Source organism: Populus trichocarpa, chromosome 13 (genome assembly GCF_000002775.5).
Source record: "Populus trichocarpa isolate Nisqually-1 chromosome 13, P.trichocarpa_v4.1, whole genome shotgun sequence".
Lineage (NCBI taxonomy): Eukaryota > Viridiplantae > Streptophyta > Magnoliopsida > Malpighiales > Salicaceae > Populus > Populus trichocarpa.
This window is the reverse complement of record NC_037297.2, coordinates 1,930,672-1,943,852: the sequence shown is the minus strand read 5'-3', so window position 1 is coordinate 1,943,852 and position 13,181 is coordinate 1,930,672. Positions and strand designations below refer to the sequence as shown.

Below are 13,181 nucleotides of genomic sequence, written 5' to 3'. Positions count from 1 at the left end.
GAGTGGAGGCTGCTGCAAAAGCTACCGAACCTTACCTGTTGATTTCTTGGGCTTTATATTCTAATCGCATTTGAGAAAGACAGGGCATTGCTTGCTTCCTTGAGTGTGTTCTTTCTGGATTTCTGGCTCTTTTTAATGCTCTCTTCATTTTGATTTTCTTTCGTTCTTCTCTACCAGAACCAGCCAAACTCCCTCCCCTATTTTCTTTATATAGACGTAGACAACTACTTTTGGATTCTTCATTTTCTTTTACTGGCTTAAAGCAACCCTTTTCTGCATCAAATATTATCGGTTTCTTGATCTTTTTGGCCTAATGGGGCGTGCTGGGATCTTAGCAAATTCCACAATGGTTTGTGCTCCATTGATGTCTCGATCTGTTGAGCAAATGGTGATTGACATGCAGAGTGCAGAGGCACAGGGTGCTGATGCTGTGGAGGTCAGGCTGGACTACATCAACAGCTTCCAGCCTAGCCAAGACCTGGAAACTATCATCAGAAACAAGCCATTGCCCGTCATCATTGTGTACAGGTTCTATTCTATTTGGAGCTTGAATACTATTTCTTTCTCTCTCTTTTTTGTAGTTTTTGAATTATCATTAATCTTCTTCTTTTTAACTGGTAGCCTTTTTCTAGTTAGGGAGTTAATTTATCGATGGTAATTTATTAGTTCTTCTTGTTTCAGGAATTTTGTATTTAATCATTCTATTTTTAAATTCATCTTTAACTTATTTTTTCCAGTCCATTTCATGTTATTTCTTTAACTATGGTGGATATGATATAATTAAATCTTTTTGGTTATTAAATTTGGCTTGACTCAATGGTTTATCCAACTCCTTGACATGGGTTGGGTGTCAAAAAAATCAATCCAAAACTAATCTAATTTAACTTATTTAACTTAACAGTTTCACACATAATTTGACCAAAACCAGATTTAATATTTTATTTAAAAAAAATTATTGTTTTGATTGATCGATGTCAATTTAAATTAATATGGTTGATCGTTTAAAACTTTGTATAACTTTGAGAATTTGTTAATCTATAAGTGTGGTAGTATATATTTTTAAGTGTTTTTTAAAATATATTAGTTTTTTAAAAATTATTAAATTAATATTTTTTAGTGTTTATCAATGATTTTAATACGATGATATTAAAAATAAAAAATATTATTTTAATAAATTTTTAAAAAATACATTAAAAAAAATCAATGAGTGACCTTTACGAACACTCACGGAGTTCTCACATTTAATTTGTGGGACCGATATGCTTGAGTTTGTGCCTGGTGGGTTTGTCACAACTAGACTCTTTCACTGTCTTTCCCCTTTGTCTTGTCTTTATGGAAAAAAAACATAGTTAAAATGTTATAACACAAAACAGAGAGAAGAAATTTGAGTTGTGTTGGCCCCAAGCTAAACTTTCGTATCAATACATTAGATTCATCACTGATAAAAATTGTCGAGGTCCAAGTGAAGGTTTCATGGACTAGATGTTCCTGTTAACAAAAAAATAAAATGAAAATACAACTGTTGCATATATAGAATAATATAAATCATATTTCGAGGCCTTACCTAATAGCTTAAGTTTTTGGGTTGAGATGGTTCTTTGACATGGTATCAGAGCCTTGATAACTAAGCGGTCACAAGTTCGAATCTCATCATCACTATTTATTTGATAAAAATTAAACACAAATTAATATGGGCTTGTGCAAGTTTTAAGCCTAAAAGGCTTTCATTTGAGGAGGTGTGTTAAAGAATAATATAAATCATATCTTGGGGTCTTACCTAATAGCTTAAGTTTTTGGGTTGAGATGGTTATTTGACATAGAGGAAGGATCATAATTTTTGCAGTGGATGATGAGGGGTGTGGTTGTAATCATATTTGCAAACTAGAATTCGAAGAAACAAATAAAGATGTAGAATTCTTTAATAACATAATTATGTTTTAGAACTTTCAGCATGTCAAGCACTTCAAACACTAACAAGACAGTGAACTTAGAAGGCTTAGATGTGTGCATGAATGATATGTGTGTGTGTTATTAGTTGCGGGCATTAAGCACAAAATCTTCAATCACTTTCATGTTAATTATAGCATAATTGTGCCAGGCCGAGGTGGGAAGGTGGTCAGTATGAAGGGGATGAGCACACAAGGCTTGAAGCACTTCGTTTAGCACATGAACTGGGAGCTGATTATATTGATGTTGAGCTCAAGGTAGTTTATGAAGTTCTTTTGAGGATTGAAGTAGGTAGAAAATCAGCAGAACGTGTGAAGTTTTATTAGAAAAGTTGAAATGTTTGAATTTAGTGATCATGTTGATTGTTTCATCCTGTAACTCGCACAGGGAGCAATGTGACAGATGTTGATGATCGATATAAACAATTAACATTTTGTGAAGTCCTAACTCAGTTAGACTTGTATGCTATTCTCTCTCAGGTTGCATCTGATCTGGTACGGGAAGTGAAAAACAAGCATCAGACTGGTGGCAAAGTCATTGTATCATCTTATTTGAGTGGCGCAACCCCTTCAAAAGAAGATCTCAGCCATCTTGTTGCGAGCATGCAAGCTACCAAAGCAGATATCATTAAAGTTGTTTCTAATGCAAATGATATCACAGAATTGGATAGGATTTTTCATTTGCTTTCACATAGTGAGGTATGATACATCATGGTAAAACTTTATGCCTTTAAGGTGTATAGAAATGGAAAAATGTTTAGACTGTATGAAATTAAAGAATCTAGATGCGGCATGCATCACTCAATACTTTTTGAATAAAAGGAAAACATGCTTCATTTGTATACATGCACAAATGGAGAAGGATAAGTTGTCACTGAAATGAAAGTTAATCCAGAAAATAAAATGAAGTTCCTTACTACAGAAGTAGATTGGAAATAGAAATGAAAGTGAAAATCTTCGAAACTTATGATTTTTTAGTTATATTCCAATTTCAACTGCAATTTGAAGATGTTTTCGTTGTCGAACAAGAACTATCAGATACAGTGTTGGTCATGACTTTAGTTTCAAGATAAGATTCTTTGTATCAGACTTTCTAGCGTGATACAATCAGGACTTACTGTAAAGTGCAGGTGCCAGCGGTTGCATACTCATTAGGGGAAAGAGGCCTCATAAGCCAGTTATTGTGTCCCAAATTCGGTGGTGCTTTAGTCTATGGAGCCATGGAAGGAAATTCAATTCCTGGTTTGCCTACTTTAGACAGCCTTAGAGAAGCCTACAAGGTTGAGAACATCAATTCAGATACTAAAGTTTTCGGTCTTGTTTCAAAACCAGTTAGCCACAGCAAAGGCCCTATACTGCACAATCCTGCCTTCAGGCATGCGAACTTTAATGGGATTTATGTGCCAATGTTTGTTGATGATCTCAAGGAGTTCTTTGAAGTCTACGCAAGCCCTGACTTTGCTGGTTATAGGTATGCCATGTGCAGTTTTATAGTCAATTTTGAAGTTATGTAAGCATCCATATTTTCTAATATAAAATTTCGCTTCATTTGTAATCACTTGCGAAAAAACTTATTTTTCTCTCAGTTTAATGTCCAATTTACATAAAATTGGAAGGGGTATGACAAGCATCGTGAAATGTCGTCTGCTTGTATGCTACATTCTGTTGTTTCGTATATGAAAGCTCTTAACAGGCCAGAGTATTTTCAGTTCTGGAAATCACATAATAATTGTTCTTTTGTCAATCGTCCTTCCTAATGCAATTTCTTCTTTTGATCATTTTTGAACCGTAGTGTTGGGTTTCCATACAAAGAAGCTGTCGTGCAGTTCTGTGACGAAGTCCATCCACTGGCTAAGGTGATTTTAGCTTCGATTTTACATCCTCGCAGAAACTTGATGTTCACTGACTGTCTTAGAAATATATCCTCTTGCTGATAGCAATGATCTATTGTAATTTTTCTTTGCTTGTCATTACAATTCTTGATTATAGACCTGATATATTGCAACGTATCCAACATTATGTCCCTGTCAGTCTATAGGTGCTGTTAATACCATCATAAGGAAGCCTAGTGATGGGAAGCTGATAGGTTATAACACAGACTGTGAGGGTTCAATAGCTTCAATTGAGGATGCTTTGAAAGGTACTGACATCATCTCCTCAACTCTGTATCTTTAGAATTCTGTACGTGTTTTGAAAGTGACTGTAAATACTTATTATAGATTATCAAGTAGAGTTAGTGATGTATAGACATTGTTCATGTGGATATTACAGATCAAAGATACATCAATGGCGCATCTTTAAATTCTCCATTGGCTGGGAAACAGTTTGTGGTTGTTGGTGCTGGAGGCGCAGGAAGAGCAATTGCAGTTGGTGCTAAAAGTAGAGGAGCCCGTGTGATTATTTTCGACATTGATCTTGGTAAAAACACTGTTTTCTCTCCTTTGCCTTAAAGCAGCATTCTGATTAGTTACTTGTGAACTAGAAAGATAAGAATTATAGAGCATCTAAAACCATCTTATCTCTTTCTCGTGTTTTCCAAAAAGACAGGGCAAAGTCTCTTGCTCAGGTTGTTTCTGGTGAAGCTCAACATTTTGATAGTCTAGCACATTTCCAGCCTGAGAAGGGAGCAATCCTTGCCAATGCAACACCAATAGGAATGCATCCAAGTACAGACCGAATCCCGGTGGCCGAGGTTCGCTCTACTGCATAAAAAGAAACAGAATTTCATTTCCGTTCTCATTATTAAAACCTTCATTGTTTGTTGAAGGCAACCTTGGGGAACTACCAGCTGGTATTCGATGCTGTTTATACACCAAGAAAAACCAGACTATTAGAAGATGCTGATGCTGCTGGAGCCATTACAGTGAGCGGAGTTGAGATGTTCCTCAAACAGGCCATTGGACAGTTCAGCCTCTTCACCGGCAGAGAAGGTATCTCATTTATTTCTTCCAGAGGCCTACTGTCTCCTCCATTGAGGCCGGATAATAGTTCCTAGCAATGGAAATTTACACCTGATAAACCATCCAACTACTCTGATGCAAACTTGGATTTAAACAGGATGTTCCTATATTCTAGTCAGACAAGTTTTAATCACGATCTTGGACTACTGAAATTGCAATAACTCTTCTATCAGCCAAATTCCTGCAATCCCAATTTGCTGAAGCTTTGATTGTCCACCATAGATATAAAGCCCGTCGCAAAGTCAGTCTTCCTTAAAGTTGCTTCAAAACAGACCTCATGAAATCTTGTTTAATGCATTAAGGTGAACATGGTTTCTGTAGTTTCATCCATGATTGAAATAATCTCATTTTTTTGTCTCTGCTTGCAGCGCCGAAAGACTTCATGCGGGAGATTGTTCTAGCCAAATTCTGATTTATTGCATCATGCAAAGTATGCTGTAATGTGTGATAAAAATAAACTGTTATCTAATTTCAAATATTAATTCATAAATCAAAGATGATGGATTGTTGAGACCAGTTTTATCATCAATATATCCAGTGTTAGTGATGACTACTGCTCTATAATAAAGCTATGATTTATGAATGTAGATTATTGAAGTAATTCTTCTCTTATTGTTGAACTACAAATATGGGATGTTGCGCAAACTAGATTTGAAAAACCTTTTTGTAAAACTTGGAATCAAATGATCTAGAAAATTAAATTTCATGAAACTTGCAACAGCTTATGAGCTCAGTTAGTGTGGGGTGCAAGGTGGTGTAGCTGCAGTGCAGCCAGAGAGGTTGGCTCTAGCCCTTCTTGAATCTTGAAGATCTGCAGGGTCTTAAATCATGCCAGCCATCGTTAGTGGTTTCGACTGGAATGGTTGCATAAGCTTCTGCAATATGCCCTAGTAAGCCCATGAAATCAATCAAGAACATAACCCTAAAGAATTGGATTGGTATTAAGCACATGAAAACGATCACTGGCAGGGAAACCAGTCTGCCTGAACAAATCAGAGTCGGAATTACACCTCTTAAATTGATAAATAATTGAAAACGTTTGTTAAATACACTCCCGTATATCTAGAACCAATTCTATGCTACGATTGAATTCAATAATAGTATTAAATTTGAATTCAACTATAAATAAATTAAATTTATTTTTTATTTTATTACTAAATTCAATTTATTTTATTTTTTATATTACTTTTATTACCTCTATCTTATTCTAATTCTTCTCCACTGCCATCACCACAAATAACTAAAATAAATAAATAAATCTAAGCTCTTATTTGGAAATGTGGTCCAAACAGAGATTTGTTAAAATTTAATTTTTTAAAATTAATTTTTTTATATTTTTAAATTGTATTGATGTGCTGATATCAAGAATTAAATTTTAAAAAATAAAAATATATATTTTGATGTATTGTCTAGAAAAAAACAATTGTTATCACACTCTCAAACACCTCTTAAATACCTTTATACAGGATTTTAAATTCTTAAGACTAGACAAGTTATCAAATTGAATGTAAATATTTTAAGGATATTAGTTTTAATATTAATTTTATTTTTTAATGTAAATTAAAAGGATTAATCTTCAATTTATTTTCATAGATTGAATTTTATTTAAAATTTAATTTTAAAATTTAAAATGATTCTAAAAATAAAATTTGAATTGAATGTGAATATTTTCATCGATCCTCTTCTCCTGGAAAAGAACAAGACTTGTCCTAAACATGTGAAACTGACCCCTGATCATTGTGGGTCCATATTTATTACAGGAGGTCCTGAATACGACCTAGTTATAACAGTTTAAAATAATGTTTGGTGAAATACGTACGGATTCTATCTTGGTACTTCCTGCAAATATTTATTTTTGTATTTTAAAAATATTTTAAAAAACATTAAATGTTTTTTTAAAATTAATATTTTTATAATATTTTTAAATTATTTTAATATCTTGATATCAAAAATAATTTTTTAAAAAAAATAATATTTTATTATATTTTTAAATAAAAAATATTTAAAAAAATAATCGTTATTATATTTCTAAACTCCAAAAAAAAATAGTAAAAATATGATTGTGATAGTGTAAAAAATATTTTAAAAAATAATTTTTAATTTTATTTAATTAAATTTATATATATCTCGTAGAAATATAAATTATTATCAATTATATAAACAGTGTAATTTTTTAAACTATATAAACTATGTAATTTTTTTCCTTCTTAATCCCTATTAATTTATTGTTTTTAATTTTTGTACGAAGTAGCATACAATACTGTATACATGTTGTCCATAGAGGAACAGTACCCACTGGCCACAACATGAGAGCTGTCCGAATATTTAAAAGGGTTAGCCTGCATGTGTTTTCAGAGATCACGTATTAAGTCAACTTTTTATTTTTATTCTAAATTTATAAATTTAATATTAAATTTATTAATTTAATATTATATAAATATTAAAGATAAATTAATTTTTTATTAATAATAAATATATTTATATTTATATAAATATAATAATACCATATATAATCAACTAAACTAACAGCTTTTTCTGTGTCTTTCTATTTTTACAATTTTTAAAAATCCGTTGCTCCAACAGGCTAACGGTCTAGTTTTTTTAACCAGAGAGTAAGAAAAAAAGAACAGACAGGCGAGACAGAAATGGTACTAGTCACACGCTACCTACCTCGCCCACCAAACACACTGTCGTTTTCTCTCTCGAAAAATAAATTAAAACAAAAAACAAGTCAATCAAGTTCAATACTACTTGGCCACCTTCTTCTCTGCCTGCTTAAACCTTAGACGACAGCAGCAGCTAAGCATCAAGCGGAAGATAGAGATATTCACGTGGCAGCGTCTCGGTAACGTTTCCTTTCTATCTTCTCTTTGTTTTTCTGTTTACTTCCCAGGGAACTGTTGGAAAGGAAAGGAAAGGAAAAGAAACGCTCATTTCTTGAGGTTTTTTTTTCTGGGTAGACATAAATTTTAGTCTTTTCTTCGGCTGATTGGAATGGAAAGAAGAAAGAATAGAAAATTTTGGTTTAATTTTATGGTTCTTGTTGCATAGAAGAAATTGTCGAAATGTTGAATTTAAGTGAATTTGATAGTTGTTGTACAGGGCATTGGTTATCATAGATTTTAGTTTTCTGGGCTATTTTGATTACTCAGTTTCTGATCATATCTACTCTGTTTCCCGTACTTTTATAGCACCAAATGGAGCATTTTTTATTTTTATTAACATTTTTTTTCTGAGATCGAAAAGGAGCTATTGTGTCAATGTATACTTGATTATTTCTTGTTTGCTTTAATGTTTATTTGATTGGCTAATGAGAAACTTAATGGAAAGAGAGACCCGAAGAGTTGGATCAAAGGAAGAATTTTTTCTAGTTTTTTTATAAATTTTATTGGGTTCAATTAGTTTTGGATATTGATCATTCATGTTTAACTATTTGAATGCTGAATTTTTTTTATTGATTGGTGGATTTTAGTTGACTTCTATGGATCTCCAAAGCGCTGACGGAGAGCGAAGAAATTCGACACTGATATGTGCACCGATAATGGCAGAATCAGTTGATCAAATGTTGGTTCAAATGAAAAGGGCGAAGGAGCTTGGGGCCGACGTTGCTGAAGTTCGGGTGGATTTCTTGAAGAATTTCAGTCCTAGAAATGATCTCGAAGCCTTGATTAAACAATGCCCTTTACCCACTCTTATCACTTACAGGTAGTAGATCATAAACCAACAATTTGTGCTATAAAAATGAGATTGTCTTAGTGATTGCTTTAAATAATCCAAGTTTCACACTTGTGTTAATTGCAAATTATAAGAACTTGTGTAGCCGCTTTTTTAACTTTTACAAAGAACAGAGTAGAACGTGTGTACTGACTCAGAAATGCTTTAATTTATTCTTTCATTTGTTCAAATCCCAAGTTAAGTAGCCTGGTTATTCATAAGGTTTGGTGAACTTTTTGTCAAACATTTTGAAAATTCAGCTTTGGCCTATTCTGTGTTCCATCTCCCCTTTGATACTGTGCTGTAGTATTCCTTTGCTATTGGATTCATACGAATTTTCCCCATGGATCATATATGTTTTAGACCGAAATGGGAAGGCGGTCAGTATGATGGTGATGAAAACAAGCGACAAAAGGCACTGCAAATAGCCATGGAATTGGGAGCAGATTTTATAGACATCGAACTTAAGGTTAGCCTTTCTACCTTCTGTATTCTATTATTTTTGTAGAGAAAGTCATTTGATGAGTACTTGATTTATATTTACCACAGCAGTTAGACAGGTTTTTTACTGAAACTTTTATTTTTGATGCTTGAAGGTAGCTCAAGAGTTTTATAATTTCATTCAAGGGAAGAAACCTGAAAAGGTCAAGATCATTGTTTCTTCACACAACTACGAATGCACTCCCTCCATAGAGGAAATAGGTGACCTTGTGGCCAGGATACAAGCTACTGGAGCTGATATAGTGAAGGTTGCAACAACTGCTTTAGACATTACAGATAATGCACGGATGTTTCACATAATTGTGAATTTACAAGTAAGTAGCTTGCAAGTCATGGAAGTGCATGCGTTTTGAATTGCAAGATTGTCTCATATGAAATATTCTCCTCTCTAAAATGTCATGTCAAATGTGAGTACGTGCTAATGTTGAATGACAATGATGAGCATCCGCGTGATATGCCCGACTAGTTATAATATCTTTATTTTGTAAACCTTTGTATTGTTTGTAATTGACGCTTCAGATGAATCATAGGTTCCAATGATAGGACTTGTTATGGGCGAGAGAGGTTTAATGTCAAGGGTGCTTGCTGCAAAATATGGAGCCTTTCTCACTTTTGGTTCAATTGAGGCAGGAGTGGTGTCTGCTCCAGGGCAACCAACTGTCAAAGATTTATTGGAACTTTACAATCTCAGACAGATTGAAGCTGATACCAAAGTACATGGTGTTATTGGGAATCCTATTGGTCATAGCAAAAGTCCTCACCTCTATAATGCAGCATTTAAGTCAGTTGGCTTTAATGGAATCTATCTGCCTCTGTTGGTTGATAGTGTTGCAAATTATATATCCACGTATTCATCTCCAGACTTTGCTGGATACAGGTAAAACTTTTCTCTGAAATATTTACGCATGTAACACAAATCATGCGTTGTATTTTATTTCCATATCCTCTTGTTCGGCTAAAATGGCTAAAATAAGTTTTACATCGTGTCCGTTTTCCTCTTACAGTGCTAGACTTCCATATGAAGTTTTGGGGCTATATACTGCCTCGTATTGACGAGAAGATTACACTTGCTTTTTTGAAATTCGAAAGCTTTGGATATGAATTCTAAGTTTAGAGCTTTTAGAAGTTAAAGAAGGAATCTTAACAAGTGATCTTCAAATTGAAGTTTTAGACATTTTCTTTAATTACCAGCTTCAGAAGAATGAATTGTGCGCAAAGTAAATTCCTGGGAATTTGTCAAATAATACAAGTGTCTGTCATGCTTGATATAGACGGTATCGTATATTATTCAAATCCTTGGATGGTTCCTGCACATTTATTCCTTGTAAAATACAGTTATACAATTCCTCACAAAGAAGATGGACTCAAGTGCTGCGATGAGGTCGATCCAATAGCGAAGGTATCTTGTCACTCTGAGGCATTCATAATTTAAAACTTGTTCACACCATCACCTTGAAGAAGAACTTCAATTTCAGAAAAAGACGCTTGTTTCATCTCTGCATCATAGTGCATGTTTTATTATAATTTTTATTTTTTGGCAGGAAATTGGAGCTATTAGTTGCATGATTAGGAGACCGGATGACGGGAAACTAAAGGGCTACAATGTTGACTATCTTGGAGCCATAGCAGCTATTGAGGAGGCATTAGGAGGTTTGTATTTATGTTACAAGGTGTGTTCTGTTTACACTTTCTTGGTCGATGTATTTTCCTTTAACCCTGAATTCTCCTTGCAGCATCCAATGGTGCCCCTGCATCTGTTTCACCGTTGGCAGGTAAACTCTTTGTTGTCATGGGAGCTGGTGGAGCTGGAAAGGCCCTTGCTTATGGTGCATATGAGAAAGGAGCAAGAGTTGTTGTTGCCAACCGCACATATGGTGAGAAGCTATAACTCTTGTATCATCTTCTTTGTTCTTGATCAGTATGTATTTTGTGATTTTACATGTAGAAAATACTGATCGAGATGATTGATAGTATCTATCTTGCAATATTAAAGAGAAACTCTTTTATCATACTTGGATGCGCACTTGAATCTGCAAGCATGTTTTCCAGCATCTGTTTGTTTATCTGGGTGGCTAATCTTCTGTTATTAAAGCATGCGCTATAATTTTGAAAAGCCAATAGAAATCACCTGTTGTTTTTAAGAGTTAGATCTGCTCTGACATAGGGAGGATTCAGATTTAAGATTTAAAAGAACAAAACATTATAGCGTTGGTTATTAATGGAAAGGTTTAAGATTTTTACGCATGGTTATGAAAGTGAACAAGATCGTCCATGGAAACCAGCTAAGGGAAACCCTGGACCTTGAGGATTTTGTTCTTATGAAATTGTTACTTAAGAATACTTGAAGGCAGAGCTAACAGCAAAAAAAGTGATCTTCCATATGGAATAGAGTTGCTTATGCCTTAAATTTACACATTGCTGAAGCCAGCTTCATAGATATGTGTATGAATCATTTCTACTGTTGATGGCATGATTTTTTCTCTCTTTAATCCATATTTGGGAATCATTGTTCAGAAGAACATTGAATTGCCTATTTGCTAATTCAAATATCACTTTTGTTTCTTGATTTCTTTGCCAGGCAAGGCCAAGGAGCTTGCCAGTAAAGTAGGAGGACAAGCGATTGCTCTAGCCAAACTAAAAGATTTTCATCCAGAAGAAGGAATGATCCTTGCAAATACCACATCTGTTGGAATGAAACCAAGAATAGAAGATACACCACTTGCTAAGGTTTACACCTAAGTTATCATATTGTATTGTGTTATGCTTAAGAGTAGATTAGTGAGCACACCTGAACCTGGATTATCCTATTTAACTCTGTCGTTGCAGGAAGCTTTAAAACACTATGCGCTGGTCTTCGACGCAATTTACACGCCGAAACTGACCACTCTCTTAAGAGAAGCACAGGAGGCTGGAAGCACCATTGTTTATGGGACAGAGATGTTCATCAACCAAGCATTTGTACAGTTTGAAAGGTTCACTGGTTTGCCTGGTAAGATCAAGCTGGCAAATAACTCAAATCCCATCCATTCTTTAGTGCTTCTCTTCTTCGAATTGTGTTTTTCTTATGCTTCGTTTTTCCTATTGCAGCACCAAAGCAACTCATTAGAGATGTGTTAGCAAGGAATACATAAGAGGGAGTTTTTTTTTTTTTTTGTTGATTTACGTCCAAGTTTTAACGACTGCTGAATCCATGTTTTGCAGCCAAGTCATGTCCAAATGTAGTGAAAGGTGCAAATCAGCTGTTTGATATTATTCTGTTGTGCCAATAAATTTCATTTTCAAAAGTGTTCTTCTTTTCTTCTTTTTTTTATTCCTAGCACATGAAATCTTTTTGTGGCTCAATATTTCAACAAGAAAAGGATTAAACAAATGTCATGATATGATATGATATTGCTGCTTTTTCTTAGAAAACCTGAAATAATCCATGCCTAATAGGTTTAAGATACCATGCGTTACCAGAAAAATATAATAGCGGTTGAATAATGATGATTATGGTGAAATATAATAATAGTTCTGAGAATCTACGGTGATAATTGTGACAAAATACATAATCTAATATATATGTGGGCAAAACCAAAAATTAACAATTAAAGATATATTTGCTATAATTCATTATGTTATTTTATATAAAAGTTTCACTTGTTCAACATATGTAATGATATTTTGCTGGAAGAAGTGTTACAAAAAGAGTTCTTCAATTTGTATTCACTCACTTAATCTTTTAAGTTTACAGTGCTCCTATATATATACACAGAGGAGGTGTTCTTGAAAGCTACGGATTCCTGCCACAGACAGGACTTATACAACTGTGGAATAAATCAATTACTAAACTTTCTCCTACAAACTCTCAACTAAATCAATGTACAGCTAATGCCAACACTCCCCCTTAAGTTCGTGCAAAGATGTCTTCGATGCCCAACTTGTCAAGAGAGCTCTGAAAGTTTTTGCTGGAGACGGCTTTTGTAAGGATATCCGCAAGCTGATTCTCTGATCTGACAAATGGAAAATTAATCACTCCTTCGTCAAGATTTTGTTTAATAAAATGTCTGTCTACCTCAAT

The 13,181-nt window shown here is 34.0% G+C and overlaps 2 protein-coding genes across 2 annotated transcripts; both read left to right on the top strand.

Annotated features, from left to right (window-relative positions):
• LOC7473893 (bifunctional 3-dehydroquinate dehydratase/shikimate dehydrogenase, chloroplastic) lies at positions 1 to 5,507 on the top strand. The gene is made up of 10 exons (XM_024583901.2): positions 1 to 528; positions 2,099 to 2,204; positions 2,427 to 2,645; positions 3,077 to 3,417; positions 3,739 to 3,802; positions 3,978 to 4,086; positions 4,218 to 4,364; positions 4,490 to 4,638; positions 4,714 to 4,876; positions 5,275 to 5,507. Exons 1-10 carry the CDS (start codon positions 314 to 316, stop codon positions 5,316 to 5,318), a joined length of 1,557 nt encoding a protein of 518 aa, XP_024439669.2. The 5' UTR covers positions 1 to 313; the 3' UTR covers positions 5,319 to 5,507.
• Positions 5,508 to 7,576: 2,069 nt separating this feature from the next.
• Positions 7,577 to 12,405, top strand: LOC7473892 (bifunctional 3-dehydroquinate dehydratase/shikimate dehydrogenase, chloroplastic). Its single transcript, XM_002319546.4, has 11 exons — positions 7,577 to 7,751; positions 8,379 to 8,611; positions 8,984 to 9,089; positions 9,217 to 9,435; positions 9,652 to 9,998; positions 10,457 to 10,520; positions 10,663 to 10,771; positions 10,855 to 10,995; positions 11,700 to 11,848; positions 11,948 to 12,110; positions 12,209 to 12,405. The coding sequence occupies exons 2-11, from the start codon at positions 8,388 to 8,390 to the stop codon at positions 12,250 to 12,252; spliced, it is 1,566 nt and encodes a 521-aa protein (XP_002319582.1). The 5' UTR covers positions 7,577 to 7,751; positions 8,379 to 8,387; the 3' UTR covers positions 12,253 to 12,405.
• The last annotated feature ends 776 nt before the right edge of the window (positions 12,406 to 13,181 follow it).

What these genes read in the sequence shown, in the direction of transcription:
- LOC7473893 (XM_024583901.2), top strand. Translation starts at nt 314, where the DNA reads ATGGGGCGTGCTGGGATCTTAGCAAATTCCACAATGGTTTGTGCTCCA. An exon ending in ATATTGATGTTGAGCTCAAG is followed by an intron (nt 2,205 to 2,426) that starts GTAGTTTATGAA and finishes ATTCTCTCTCAG; the next exon opens with GTTGCATCTGATCTGGTACG. An exon ending in TATTTTCGACATTGATCTTG is followed by an intron (nt 4,365 to 4,489) that starts GTAAAAACACTG and finishes TTTTCCAAAAAG; the next exon opens with ACAGGGCAAAGTCTCTTGCT.
- LOC7473892 (XM_002319546.4), top strand. Translation starts at nt 8,388, where the DNA reads ATGGATCTCCAAAGCGCTGACGGAGAGCGAAGAAATTCGACACTGATA. An exon ending in CCCACTCTTATCACTTACAG is followed by an intron (nt 8,612 to 8,983) that starts GTAGTAGATCAT and finishes TATATGTTTTAG; the next exon opens with ACCGAAATGGGAAGGCGGTC. An exon ending in TATTGAGGAGGCATTAGGAG is followed by an intron (nt 10,772 to 10,854) that starts GTTTGTATTTAT and finishes TTCTCCTTGCAG; the next exon opens with CATCCAATGGTGCCCCTGCA.